Genomic DNA, 13018 nt, shown 5'->3' with positions numbered 1-13018 from the left:
CAAAGAGGAAAGGGAAAATAAAGATCTCTCTTTTCTTTTTAGACTTCACGACAGAAAGATGTGTGTTCTAGGACTGTGTGCTCTTATTGATATGGAACAGATACCACAAGTTCTAAATCAGGTTTCTGGACAGATTTTGCCAGCTTTTATTCTTCTATTTAATGGATTAAAAAGAGCATATGCCTGCCATGCCGAACACGAGAATGACAGTGACGATGATGATGAAGCTGAAGATGATGATGAGACTGGTAAGGGTCTGATGGCAGAAACAACCCAAGCTTAGCTAGTAATAAATACCCTGGAGTGAACATATTTTGTAGCCTGTCTCCCCAACTGAAGTATTCATTATTTATTCCAGGAATATTTTCTTTATCTTCCCTTTACAGTGTAAGCTCCAGGAAAGCAGGACTGGTTCTGAACATATATTAGCACAGTGTATGTAGATGTGCTCATTGTGAACATACTTAGCACTACAGATAGATAAACAGGATGCCTTCATCTGGATCTTACTAGTGTAACTATTAGCTATTCGTGTGTATGATTTACATCACTGTAGTAGAAGTAGAGGCTTTAACTTAGGACATATTTGACCCGCATTGGAGTGCTTGATGAGGTAATATTAAAGAATTAATTTGTTAATTACTGCCATACAAATTATTTTAAGAGTTATGGGTTTTAATGCTTCTGGATCTATTACATCTATTAGCACTAAAACATAAATATACATATACTATATAATCACTAATTATGTGTTGCCTAATATGTTTGTAATATAAGACTATAGATTAGCCAATTTATAAATTGGTTTAAATGTAAAAGGTTGATGAAATATTGCAACCACTAAAGGTGTTGGTTGGTTTTATACCTGAAGGCCCAGAGCATTCCTAGGACTGACTCTATAATCTTTAACCAATCCTAGTTTTTAAGAATGCCATAAATCATGGTTGGGTTTCATGTACTTCCATGAGAAATTTAAGCTTCAATTGCTCAGTATGTATTTAACACCCTCCTCTTGTACTCTTCCTTGCATTTATTCAGTTGTGATTTCTAATGTCTGAGTAGCAAGCACACTATGTCAGTATTAACAACAGTACCTACTACGGCTTTGCAGAGGAACTAGGAAGTGATGAAGATGATATTGATGAAGATGGGCAGGAATATTTGGAGATTCTAGCTAAGCAAGCAGGTGAAGATGGTGATGATGAAGATTGGGAAGAAGATGATGCTGAGGAGACTGCTCTAGAAGGTTATTCCACAATCATTGATGATGAAGATAACCCTGTTGATGAGTATCAGATATTTAAAGCTATATTTCAAAGTAAGTCAATTTGGTATATATAATTAATTCAAAGAGTTAATTTGAATCTTTTTCATTGAACCAATAAATTTTTTGGTTACCTTTTACACAATGAAAGGATAGCAAACTCAAACCTAGAATATAGTTTGATAACCAAAATCATTCCTATTGTTGCTGTGAGATTATTTTCACCCATTTCTATTCTTATATTAAATTTGTAAATTTGAAGCCAGGCATATTAATAACTTAGACAGTGACAGCTAGGCTTTTTTGTTTTTTAACATGTGTCATTCATTGTCTTGAAATTCACCTCTCCCACCTTGCCTATGTTTTTTATGGCACATTAACCCATATCTGGTATCCTTACCAATTTTAACACTTTAGGCATAAACAAAATTCAGAGCTTCAGACCACTTAGGTTATTTTTTCTAAATGTCAAATCATTTGTGAGAAAAAATACTATTCTTTCTCTTTCGCTTTTAATTAAATTTGGCAGGGGATTGCATTTAAGGTCATGAATTTTTATTTCAACTGTTGAAGCTAATCGACACGCAACCCCAGACCCCAAAGAGTTTACAGTCATCTCCTTGATCACGCTTCTCCCTCTTGTGGGTTACTGGTGTCCGCTCACCAAAATTAACACCAATTCCCTGTCTAGTCTGGTTACCCTTTGGCAGTTTCCAAAGCTTTTCCTTCACTATGATTTTTTTATTTCTTTTTTTCACAGTTATATACTGCTGAGTAGTTATAAATTATTCCTAGAATGTACTACTGTTGTGGCTGCAGACGTGCTAGGTGCCCTTTAAACAACAAGATAGTGCATCAAAATTAACTTCATTGTATCCTCTCGTCCTCCAGAGCTCGCCATCGTTCTTCATCTGTCTCAATCAGTCAGGAACTTTTATTTGGAGTAACACATTCTGTATCCAGGGCTTTAGTTCCTGAAGCCCTTACAAAGAAGTTTTAATAACCAGAACTATATCTGAGCGTGTTAATTTATGTAGATGCCAAGAATTACTGTTTGTACCCAATTTGAACACACTTCCGCATCTCAGGGGTGCTTTATTTTACAGAGAGCCTTTGAACAGTAAGCACTTTAAGTAGAAAGTGTCTCCCCTCTCTACCCCATCCTCATTTTCTTGGTAAATCTGTTTGTATTCTCAGTTATTTTTCTGTGAAGAATTTTTTTACCAAAACATAATAAGGGAACATTCAAACATAAAGAAATATTTATATGAACTACAGAATTAACCACTATATGCATCATTTATCTACTCTTTCTCCCCTCCCCTTTATTTATTTTAAAGACTGAGTTGTATGTTTAGAGAAGTGAATACTGTAAACTTAAACTATGCTAGGGAAAAGTAGTACATGTATGTGTTTCGGTGGGCTTATTGAGTAGACAGGGCATTTATTGTATGTCATTGTCTTGGGTCCCTACTGACAGCAGAGGTTTAATTCCCAGCAGCAGCTTCTCTTGTGGGTAGGAATCCTTTCCTGAAAAAAACCACTTTTCTCCAGTGCAGGGAACTGGTGCATTTTTTAGGTGTGGCAAATCAGGCTGGCGCAAGACAACTCCATGGCTTGCACGCTGCCATCAGGCTCAGGCCTGACCGCCAGCTGCCGGAGATCAAAAGTCGTTTCCCGTGGTCTGTTTTACTAGCGTTTGGCCAAACTCAATCATGACTTAACCATTGTTTGTGACTTTTATACAAATATCTAATGTAAGAATCTCAGAATGCGGTAGATTTCCAACTACAGTCATTTCTAGAAATTTCCCAAGACAATGTATGAGAGGCTTGCAAAAATTGTGAGTGCTACCGAGTTAGATTTCGAAATAACTGAAAGGACAGCTGGATCTGTATTGGAAGAACTAAGGCTGGAGTGCTTCTTAAAGGCAAGGATGGTAAGACTTCATCTTACATGCATTGGATATATTGTCAGGAGAGACCAGTCCTTGGAGGAGAACATCATTCGTGTTTGGTAAAGTGGAGGGGCGACGATAATTACAAAGGCTCTCCCCTCGATAAGGTGGATTGAACCTATGGCTGCATCCGTGGGCTCTGGCATAGGAGCAATGGCGAGGACGGTGCAGGGTGTCTGTGTGTTGCACAGAGCGTTGCTATGGGTTGGGGCTGACTGTGTGGCACCTAACAAAGGGATTTTGATAGAGGAGTGTACCCCCACATAATATATTTTATTAGGAAAGAAAATTCTGTGCTTAATTGCTTTTATTCCTCCATTTTCTTTATGATAGCTATTCAAAATCGTAATCCTGTGTGGTATCAGGCTCTGACTCATGGTCTTAATGAGGAGCAAAGGAAACAGTTACAGGACATAGCAACTCTGGCAGATCAGAGACGAGCAGCCCATGGTATGTTGTTGACCAAAAACCCTCTTGTATACAATTAGTAACTTTATAATCGTTTCTATGGGTCATATAAATTTATTCTATTCTGAAAGACTTAATGAAGACTTGAAATTTGTTACAGCAATGCTTTCTGTAATTTAGTCTTTGTTTTGGAATAGCCTTCATCTTACTCCCTTTGGAAGAGGGGATCCTATTAGCTTAAAATGTTCATCAGAAAGTAGAAGTTGGCTAAGAAGTGTATATCATGCCATAGGCGAGTTCTCTTGCTACTTTTGCATAAGGGACCAAAGAGCCACGTGCATTATGTTGGGAGAAGAATGTGTCATCTTGAACTTGCTGGTGGTTATAAAGTGCGTTTAGTTCCTTAAAGTAGTAAAGCATTTTGGTTGAACATCCTAATAAAATTGCACTTCGTTTGTTTTCTAGAATCCAAAATGATTGAAAAGCATGGAGGATATAAATTCAGTGCTCCAGTTGTGCCAAGTTCTTTCAATTTTGGAGGCCCGGCACCAGGGATGAATTGAGTTGTTACTTTCTTTCCTGTTGTGTGCTTGTAGTGAAGAGCTTGTGTTCCTCCTAGTAGTGGTTCCAGAACTGGTTCAAGTTATCTACTCTAACCTAATTGATCAATAGATTGGACAGAAAACCCCCAGGATGTGGGGACCTGATCATGCAACCTGGCACTGGAAAAGAAACCAGAGGGATTTTTGGGGGGGAAGGTGGGAAACACAGGGAGGGGGGATTTTCTTTGTTTTTTGAAGAACGTTAAGTAAGAATCTGACTCTGAAGCTTCAAATGACACTGTGGAAATCTGCGGCAAGAGGGGATGTCATGAAGGCAGCTTTTCTTTTTCTGAGGAAAAAATAGGCATGGGCTACAGGACTATTTAAAATGTCTCATTTACAGTATAAGCTCAAAGGTAGATGTAATTTTTACACCTTATGAGTATTTGTCCGATTTCTGTCTCTTCCTCACCATTGGGTATCTTCTTTATATGTAAATAAGATAAGGTAATCTGGTAGCCTTACTCAATCTTCATCATTTTCATCCATCAAAGATTGTTCCTATGTAGATTATTGGACATTTATTGTAGCACTACATAACTAATTAAAAAATCTGTAAATGAATTAGCACTTTCATATTGAAACAAGCCTGCTAGCCTATGTATAAAATAGCAAAATGTTTGCTGTTTATAAAAAGAAGGGATGTAATGGGGTGGGGGGCAGGGGTAATTTCAAGTTATTAATTTAAAAATGAACTAGCAATTTTGTACCTGGTGACTTTGTGGTACACTCACCTCTGATAGTGACTTGAATTCGGTATGTACGAAGGGGTTAGTGATTATTTCATTGCTGCTAAAAAATGGCAACTCCCTTCATGTCCTCTGTTTGTCCTTAAAGCTCAGTGTACAAGTGGAAATTTGGATACATGACCTTACTGTAACAAATAAGAAAAATGTGTCTTATTTGAAGCATGTAAATTGGACATAAAGTTCTACTCTTAAAGAGTCGATCAGAGTGGCTAAACATCTATATATGCAATCTATTAAAATAATTCGGCCAATATGTCTTGATTTGATTACAGTTTTTCCTGATTATAGGATATTTTCTTCATTAACCTGTTTATATTCTGTACCTGGAAAGTGTGAAATGCACACTTTAAAAACTTGACATTTAATGCCTGCCCAGTCCTCCCCTCCCACCCCCCACATGTTTACCCACCCCTTGTGCTATTACTGCCCCTCATGTTAATTGGGGTATCTGATCTTTTCATCTAGATAGGCTGAAGGCACATGGTTCCCTCCCAAAACCACTATTGATACCACTGCAAAAACAAGCCAGCACAAGACAGTGTAGAGAGGTTGGCTTGCTTCCCTCTCTCCTAACTGCATGTTCATAAATAGACTTTATTGATCTTAAGAATCTATCAGAACAGTCATATGTTGGGTTATTTTTTTATATAAATATGTACACACAATGTTTCTAATTGAAAACAACATCTCTTACTGGATTCAAAACTATTAAATGCTGTTGTCAAAACAGACCAGAAAATTTATAACTGTAAAAATGCAACAAATGCACATAATGATATTTAAAATGCAAAATTAAGAAAACCCATTGGTGTTGTGTTTTTCTTGTATACCAATAACTAAGCCAGTACTATTGGCACTGTTTGGTTTTTTTTTAACACTGAAGTAATAAAGGTATGTTATAGATTTACGAATTTACTACTAAAATCTTGGCCAAAAAAAGAATTGTCTAAAAATGTGTGGGTGAAAGCTGTTACTCAACTGCGTTTCTGTTCTTCCTGCACCCCACCCTCCAGTGGAGACCATTTGTGTAGGTTGCTCAAGGGGACTCCACTATTACATGAAGTCAATAAAATAAAATTAGACTAGTTGTATAGACACATTGTGTACAGGGGGCAAATGAGTTAGTGATATAGAAGAAACATTTTGTCTTCCTCTATCTTTTAATCCTTCATACCTAGTCTGCTTTTTGAATCTTCAGACTTCACTACTCCTTGAATTGATGATTCCAACTTTTACGTTATTTATGGAAAGCCCTATGTAATAAAGGTCATAGTTACTCCCATGCATAGTATGAACATTCTCATTTGCCGAGATTGTTTAAAGAAAGTATTTTGGCATGTTTTACTGTCTTCTATCTCTTACAATCCAAACTAATCTCTGTTTACAGGTTCTAACATGAAATGAGACCTGGTAGTTTTCAGATAGTTTATAATACATCAAATATATACCTCAGTTATTTTCAGTATTTCTTTAAATGTTAAATCATAGTTTCTTTTAAGTCAGATCTTATATATGTCAGTATTTCTAGATAACATTGTAGGGCTTTTGGAAAAAAATTTTTTAGTATTTACAAACTTGTAATTAGTTGCATACAGATTTTTTAACATAACTTTTCCCAGTTTGCAACTATCTTACTAACCTGTAACTTATTTTTTAATTTATAGTTTATTCCATTTTGTGTGCTTTCGTTATTTGTCTTTGTTAATGGCAGATAATAACCTAAAACTAACTCTTGTAAACTAAAGCCATACAACCTATCCATTTATGATTATATAAAGGGAATTAATCTTTTTCTGCAGGTGATAAAATGATCACTGCCAATCTACACTACCACATCAAGATAGTGGCTGCTATACTTGCCTCTGGATAGACCAGAGTGAGTGTACAGCTGGTGTGGTCAACCTCAGCCCCTAGCTGCTGTTCAGTCCAGGATGTAGTCCCTGAAGCAAGCATGGAGAGAAATAAAACCACTGAGAATTGTATTAATATGACTATACCGTGTCTTTGGGAACATCTAGCACAATGCCTTAAGAACAGCAGGCATTCCATAAGTGTTTGTAAAATGAATGACCTAAAATTACATTAAAACATAGTTGTAAAACTGTCAGTTTTGTTCTATGTAATAATTTAAATATGGGTAAACATCAGAGTCCTTGCTGAAGTCTACCCTCCACCCTTGATCAGCATGGCCATCCTGATTACTTAGTGTTTTGGAAGTGGTCTCTAAGATTCCCAAGGAAGGAAGAAAAGGCTCCTCAAGAATACAGGAATCATTGCTCATTATTGCCTTAACAATTAAGATTTAAGTCACAGGTAAGTATTAAAGACAAAAGTTAACAGCTTAAACGGTATTTAAGTACACTTCTCCAAAAGAAGATAAACCCAGCTTTAACTCAGCTATCTGAGGTGTCAGCTCCAGACTTCGTGTGGGTGCTAGCTAGTCTACATGGTCAAAGTTAGCACCCACATATAAATACAATCAAACGGAGCAGAAGTATGCCACCAGCCTTTAAGATTCAGTGCTGCTTTATCTGACTGGCATGTATTCATAGGGTTATTTCTATCTTGAAAAAAATTCAGCAGTTTGGTTCTGATAAAGGTGAGTCAGCTGCCCGATGAATCCTGGGATTTACCAATGAGTCTGGAATTGCTGTTGAGACTAATTAGACATGGTTGACAAGTATTAGATACATCATAGCTCTGTTCTGCACATAATGAAATAACCTGTAATTGAACCCTATGTTTAATGACTTCCCATCAGACATTTCTAATTCCTTTTAACAAACTGCAGGTTTCTTAGCTTTACACAGAACAGCTACTAAAATCTCAGCTAATGTGCTTGATTTGGTAAAGATTGAAATTTTGCCTTTGAGGATCAAGGGCAAGATTGGGGTGCCCATTCTACTTGTATTCATCATTTACATGAAGTTCTACTCTGGCCAATTTTAACTTCATTTTGTATCTAGAAAATCTTGTCTACCCTGTCCCCTCCCCCTAAGAAAATCGCAACTGTTTTAGCAAGATTGCAGGACACGTGATCAGTATACAAAAAACTAAATGGTCCCTAGTCAGCAGGGAAATGGGGAGAGCATCAGTTCACAGCAGGCTGGAGAACTTAATACTGCAAAAAACTTGAAAAAGTAAACTTTAAAATAAAGACATTTTGTTCCTAGATGGTAACATCCTCCAGTTGGTCTACAGATTTAACAACTAAAATGTTTCTTGGATAGTGACAATTGATCTTAAAATTCACTTGGAAGTGCAAGCAGTTCAAGACAATGAGAATCTTCCAATGGTACAAACAGCTGGCAACGTGGGAGCACAGATTGCCGTTTTGTACCTACCATAAACCTGTGAGAGCTGAAGCTTGATAGCATAGCCTTGTTTCTCTGAAAATTCAAATGGATCAAAGGCATAAACGGATCTCACTAAAACAGGAAAGGCATAAATCTTTTACTGTTTTAATAATTTTGGATTAGGCAGTTTATTGTGACACCAACACAAAAGAAAAATTAGGTATATAGTTGAAATTGGTGTTTTAAAAGACAGCAAGTAGTGGAGAATTGCAAATCACCTGATTAAGTTATATCTAAGATCTTTAGCACTGCACACCTCCAAATCAAACTGCCATTGAATTGATTCTGACTACGGTATTGTACAGGGGCTTCTGAGGCTATAAACATCATGACGGGTTTAAGCCACCAACCTAACAATCCAACACGTATCCCAACTGCCAGGGTTCCAAGTATACACAATCAGCTCATAAGAAAATGACATGGCCCTTGTCAGTAGATTTGGTTGTGTCACCAACCTGGCTTCTTGCTGCCACCATGAAGGACATACTGGGCTTCCTGCAGCAGAGCCAGAGCTCCGGACCCAGCCAGACTGCCGTGTGGCACCATTTGGAGTTCTACACAAAGAAGCTTGACTTCGTTCAGGACCCCTGCTTTGTCCAAAGAGATGGCCTCATTTAAGTTTGAACACAGTGAACCCTCTGTCCCTCGTGGAGAACATCCTCCCTGGCAGATGGCAGACCCTAACGTGGCTCTTTGTGGAAAAGACCCATGAGAAGATGAAAAGCAGCAACAAGGTAGTGAACCTGTGTAAGACGGCCATTGGTTGGAGCACTAAAGTTAAACATGGGGACCTGTAGGTAACAAAGGAGACCCTTGAGGATGTTGAAGAGATGCTCAACCTGCCTGGCGTGACGCCTGTGCACAGCTGCTACTGTGACCTGTCCAGCAAGTACTACCAGACCATTGGGAACCAAGCGGCCTGCTACAAGGACGCCCTGCGCTTTCTGGGCTGCATTGACATTAAGGACCTGCTAGTCTCGGAGCAGGGCTGCTCAGTGAAGGGGTCTTCAACTTGGGAAAGCTGCTCATGCACCCTGTGCTGGAGTTACTGCAAGGCACAGAGCAGCAGTGGCCTATCGACGCCCTGTACGCCTTCAACAGCAGCCACATGGAGAAGTTCCAGGCCCTGAAGACCGTCTGGGGCCAAAAGCCCGACTTGGTAGCCAATGAAGCCCAGCTACCGAGGAAGATCCAGCTGCTCTACCTCATGGAGATGACTTTCACGAGGCCCACCAACAGCTCACTTTTGAGGAAAGCGCCAAGATCCCCGTGAACAAGGTGGAACTGCTGGTGATGAAGGCGCTGTCCGTGGGGCTGGTGAGGGGCAGCATCGATGAGGTGTGCCTGCAGCAGATAAGAACATGAAAGGTCGCCTGGAGAGCATGGAGACGCTGGTGGGGCAGCAAGCCTATGACCTCACCTAGGAGCCCTGTGGCTGTGACTGTCCCTCATGCCTTAGGGCAGGGCTCCTGAACCCAGTGTGGGAGCACCTTCCAGGGCCCCTCAGTAAACATCTGCCTTGTTACAAAAAGAAAATGACCCAGTTTTTTAGATAATCCAAGGATCTCAACACATCATTAGTCATTAGATAGGAAGATGCAAATCATTACCATAGTGAAATACCTCTTCAAAACTATGATAGAAAAAATCCAGGCCTATCGCCATTGAGTCCACACTAATTCAGTGACCCTGTAGGAAGGTTTCTGAGACATGGGAGTTAGCAGCCATGTCTTCTCCCTTGGGACAACTGGTGGGTTTGAACTACAAACCTTATGGGTAGCAAACCCATTAATCCCTACTCCACAATGCCACCAGTGCTTCTTAGACACTTTTTAGAATGGCTATAATCAAAGTGGGAAATTGCTGGTAAGGGTGTGGAGACGTTAGAACATCCATTGCTGGTGGGAATGTAAAATGATGTGCATCTACTGCAGATAACAGTTTTTCATGAGGTAGGACAGTATATAAGCTGACAATTTCACACTAAAGTTTAGACTCCAACAAAATTAAAATATCCACATAGAAACTTGTATAGGAATGTACACAGTAGCATTGTTCATAATAGTCAAAAGGAAGAAACAACGCAAATAATTCCTCATACAATGAAATATTACCTGGCAAGCCTACATTATAGCAGTTTAATATAGCTGTTTTAGCCATATTCTTTACTTCCATTCATAGTTTATTAGGCCTACTGCCCCTTTTCAAAAGATAACTCATCGCCCCTACCCCTTAAAAATTTTTGTACGGTAGCTCATAATCCAGGATATGCACCAGCACCCCAGAGAGCAGTATCACCCACTTTGGAAAACAATGCACCCATCAAATAAGCTTCGGTTTTTCTCATAGGAGAGAAGGCGGAGGAAGAGAGTGATTGGATTGTGTGATTCAGCTGTGTGTGAATGACCATTAGGGTGGTGATTGTCCTCTTGCTAGGAGTAGATCCTGCCCTTCGGACCCCACATCCCTATATATTGAACCTCCTTGATCCAGGAGGTGGCTTTGACACAAGAGAAGCCAGGGTATGAGATAAACTAGGTGTACTTCCAGGCCCACAAAACAAGTAAAGCTGAGTGCTTTGGGGCAGGAAGCTGAATTATGGGGTATGGTGCCAGCACTTAATTGGAGTTGGTCTTGCTGACCTGTGGAGTGGGGGGCTGGGTGCCTTTGGGCTGCGTGTAGCAGAGTAGCATGCCCTGTTAAACTCCCTAATAATGTTCTTAACCATATTGTCTCAGTTCTGTGTGGCCACTGCAATGACTTACCAGACCCAGTCGAAAAGTAGTGTGCTGTAGTAAGGATTGCTACGCTCAAACAAGGTAGAAAGGCTAGAGGCATGCCTGACCTCTGCCTTGTGACAATCACCTTTGATTCCCCCCCCATGCCATTTTTCTTAGAGAAGGTCAGACATGACCCCCCCCCCATGCCATACTTCTTACAGGTAATAAAAAGAAATTGTGTTCAATTACATGGTAAAATATGAGTCTTAAAAACATGATGCTTCAAAAAAAAGATGCTAAGTGAAAGAAGTCACACAAAAGACTATCTTGCATCATTTCAGTTCTAAGAAGTATTCAGACTCTTCAAATCCATAGAAAATAAATAGTTGTTAGCTGGTATAGAGTGACTGCTATTGATTTCTTTTGGGGGAAGATTGAAATGTTTTGGATTATATAACCTTGTGATTACACTAAAAACCACTGGAGTATATACCTTTAAAAATAAAAGCGGGGTGGGGGTGGGGAGTCAAAAAAGAGCTGAGATCAATGGCTCAATAGAAAGTAAATGTCAGGGAAGGGGCAGCGGGGAGGGAGGGAAAAAAAAGAGGACCTGATGCAAAGGGCTTAAGTGGAGAGCAAATGCTTTGAAAATGATTAGGGCAAAGAATGTACGGATGTGCTTTATACAATTGATGTATGGATAGTGATAAGAGTTGCATGAACCCCTATTAAAATGTAAAAAAAAAAAAGTTGTATGAGCCCCTAATAAAATGTAAAAAAATTAATAAATAATAATGATGTTTGGTACAATGGATGTATGGGTTCTTATAAGAACTGTAAGAGTTTCCTGTAAAATAATTTTTAAATAAAAATGTAAATAAAAATTTTTTAAATGCAGATGCAAACATCTTCCTTCTATCAGTTTTATTGGTATGTGAGTCATGAACCATATAATTTAAATGTTAAAAGCTGTGCAATTTGAAGTGTATCCTTTTTTTAAATGGTGAATTTTATGGTATGTGAAGTACATCTTGAATTTTAAATGATTCTAACTTTTCTTAAAAGTCTTAAACTTTTTTGGTTAAAGTCTAAATTATTATGAAATGATTATGGCTTTAGTATGAATTAAGATAGTGGTACTCTATTTTAATTAATCATTTCATTGAGGGGGGTTCTTACAAATCTTATAACAACCCATTGTTCAATAGTATTAAGCACACTTGCACATATGTTGCCATCAACATTTCCAAAACAGTTTCTACTTGAGCCCTTGCTATCAGCTCTTTTTTCTCCCCACCTCATGAATTTTTGGTCAATTATATATTATGATTATTTCATGTCTTACACTGCCCGTTGTCTCCCTTCACCCACTTCCCTGTTATTTGCTCCCTGGGGGAGCTATATATCCAGTCTTGTGATGGATCTCCTCTTTCTTCACCTTCCCTCACCTCCACTATCTTCATACTCTCATGTTATCACTACTCCCACTACTGTTCCTAAGGGTTTGATCTGTCCTGAATTCCATGTGTTGAGAGCTCATCTGTACCAGTGTGTGTACTCTGTCTACCGGTCTAGCCAGATTTTTAAGGGATAACTTCTTTTTTTAAAAGTTGTATTTTTATTTGGAAACATGAGTTTTATTTTTAAGAAAAAAACATTGATTTGTCTCAATGTATGTTTTTCCACAAAAATAAAATCATGCTCAAAATAGTGGTTTTCTTCTTGGAATAGCTACTACATAACTGACTGATCAATGATAGACTTCCTAGATATATTTATAAGACAATCATCTTTTTCTAGAACATTCTATATTTAAGCAAATATAGTTAAAAACCAAAATGATAACTAGAGACTTCTGAATGTAAATCCATTTCAAAGAGACTTCTACAATCTTCAATGGCTTTTAGCGAGCTAAACATTTTGTAAAATTAATAATTTTTCTTCCTAATTTATAAGTAGCCA

At 38.5% G+C, this 13018-nt stretch overlaps 1 protein-coding gene and 1 pseudogene across 1 annotated transcript in view; both read left to right on the top strand.

The window, feature by feature from the left end:
• IPO7 (importin 7) overlaps positions 1–5732 on the top strand; it is a 46358-nt gene extending 40626 nt beyond the window's left edge. Inside the window, exons 22-25 of the mRNA XM_075546095.1 lie at positions 43–248; positions 1112–1318; positions 3555–3671; positions 4095–5732. Coding sequence (XP_075402210.1) covers positions 43–248; positions 1112–1318; positions 3555–3671; positions 4095–4192 — 628 coding nt within the window. The 3' untranslated portion in view covers positions 4193–5732. The remainder of the gene's footprint in view (positions 1–42; positions 249–1111; positions 1319–3554; positions 3672–4094) is intronic.
• A 1468-nt stretch (positions 5733–7200) lies between these two features.
• Positions 7201–11478, top strand: LOC142444818 (26S proteasome non-ATPase regulatory subunit 13 pseudogene; annotated as a pseudogene).
• The last annotated feature ends 1540 nt before the right edge of the window (positions 11479–13018 follow it).

Source organism: Tenrec ecaudatus, chromosome 4 (genome assembly GCF_050624435.1).
Source record: "Tenrec ecaudatus isolate mTenEca1 chromosome 4, mTenEca1.hap1, whole genome shotgun sequence".
Lineage (NCBI taxonomy): Eukaryota > Metazoa > Chordata > Mammalia > Afrosoricida > Tenrecidae > Tenrec > Tenrec ecaudatus.
This window is presented reverse-complemented; position numbering and strand designations above follow the sequence as displayed.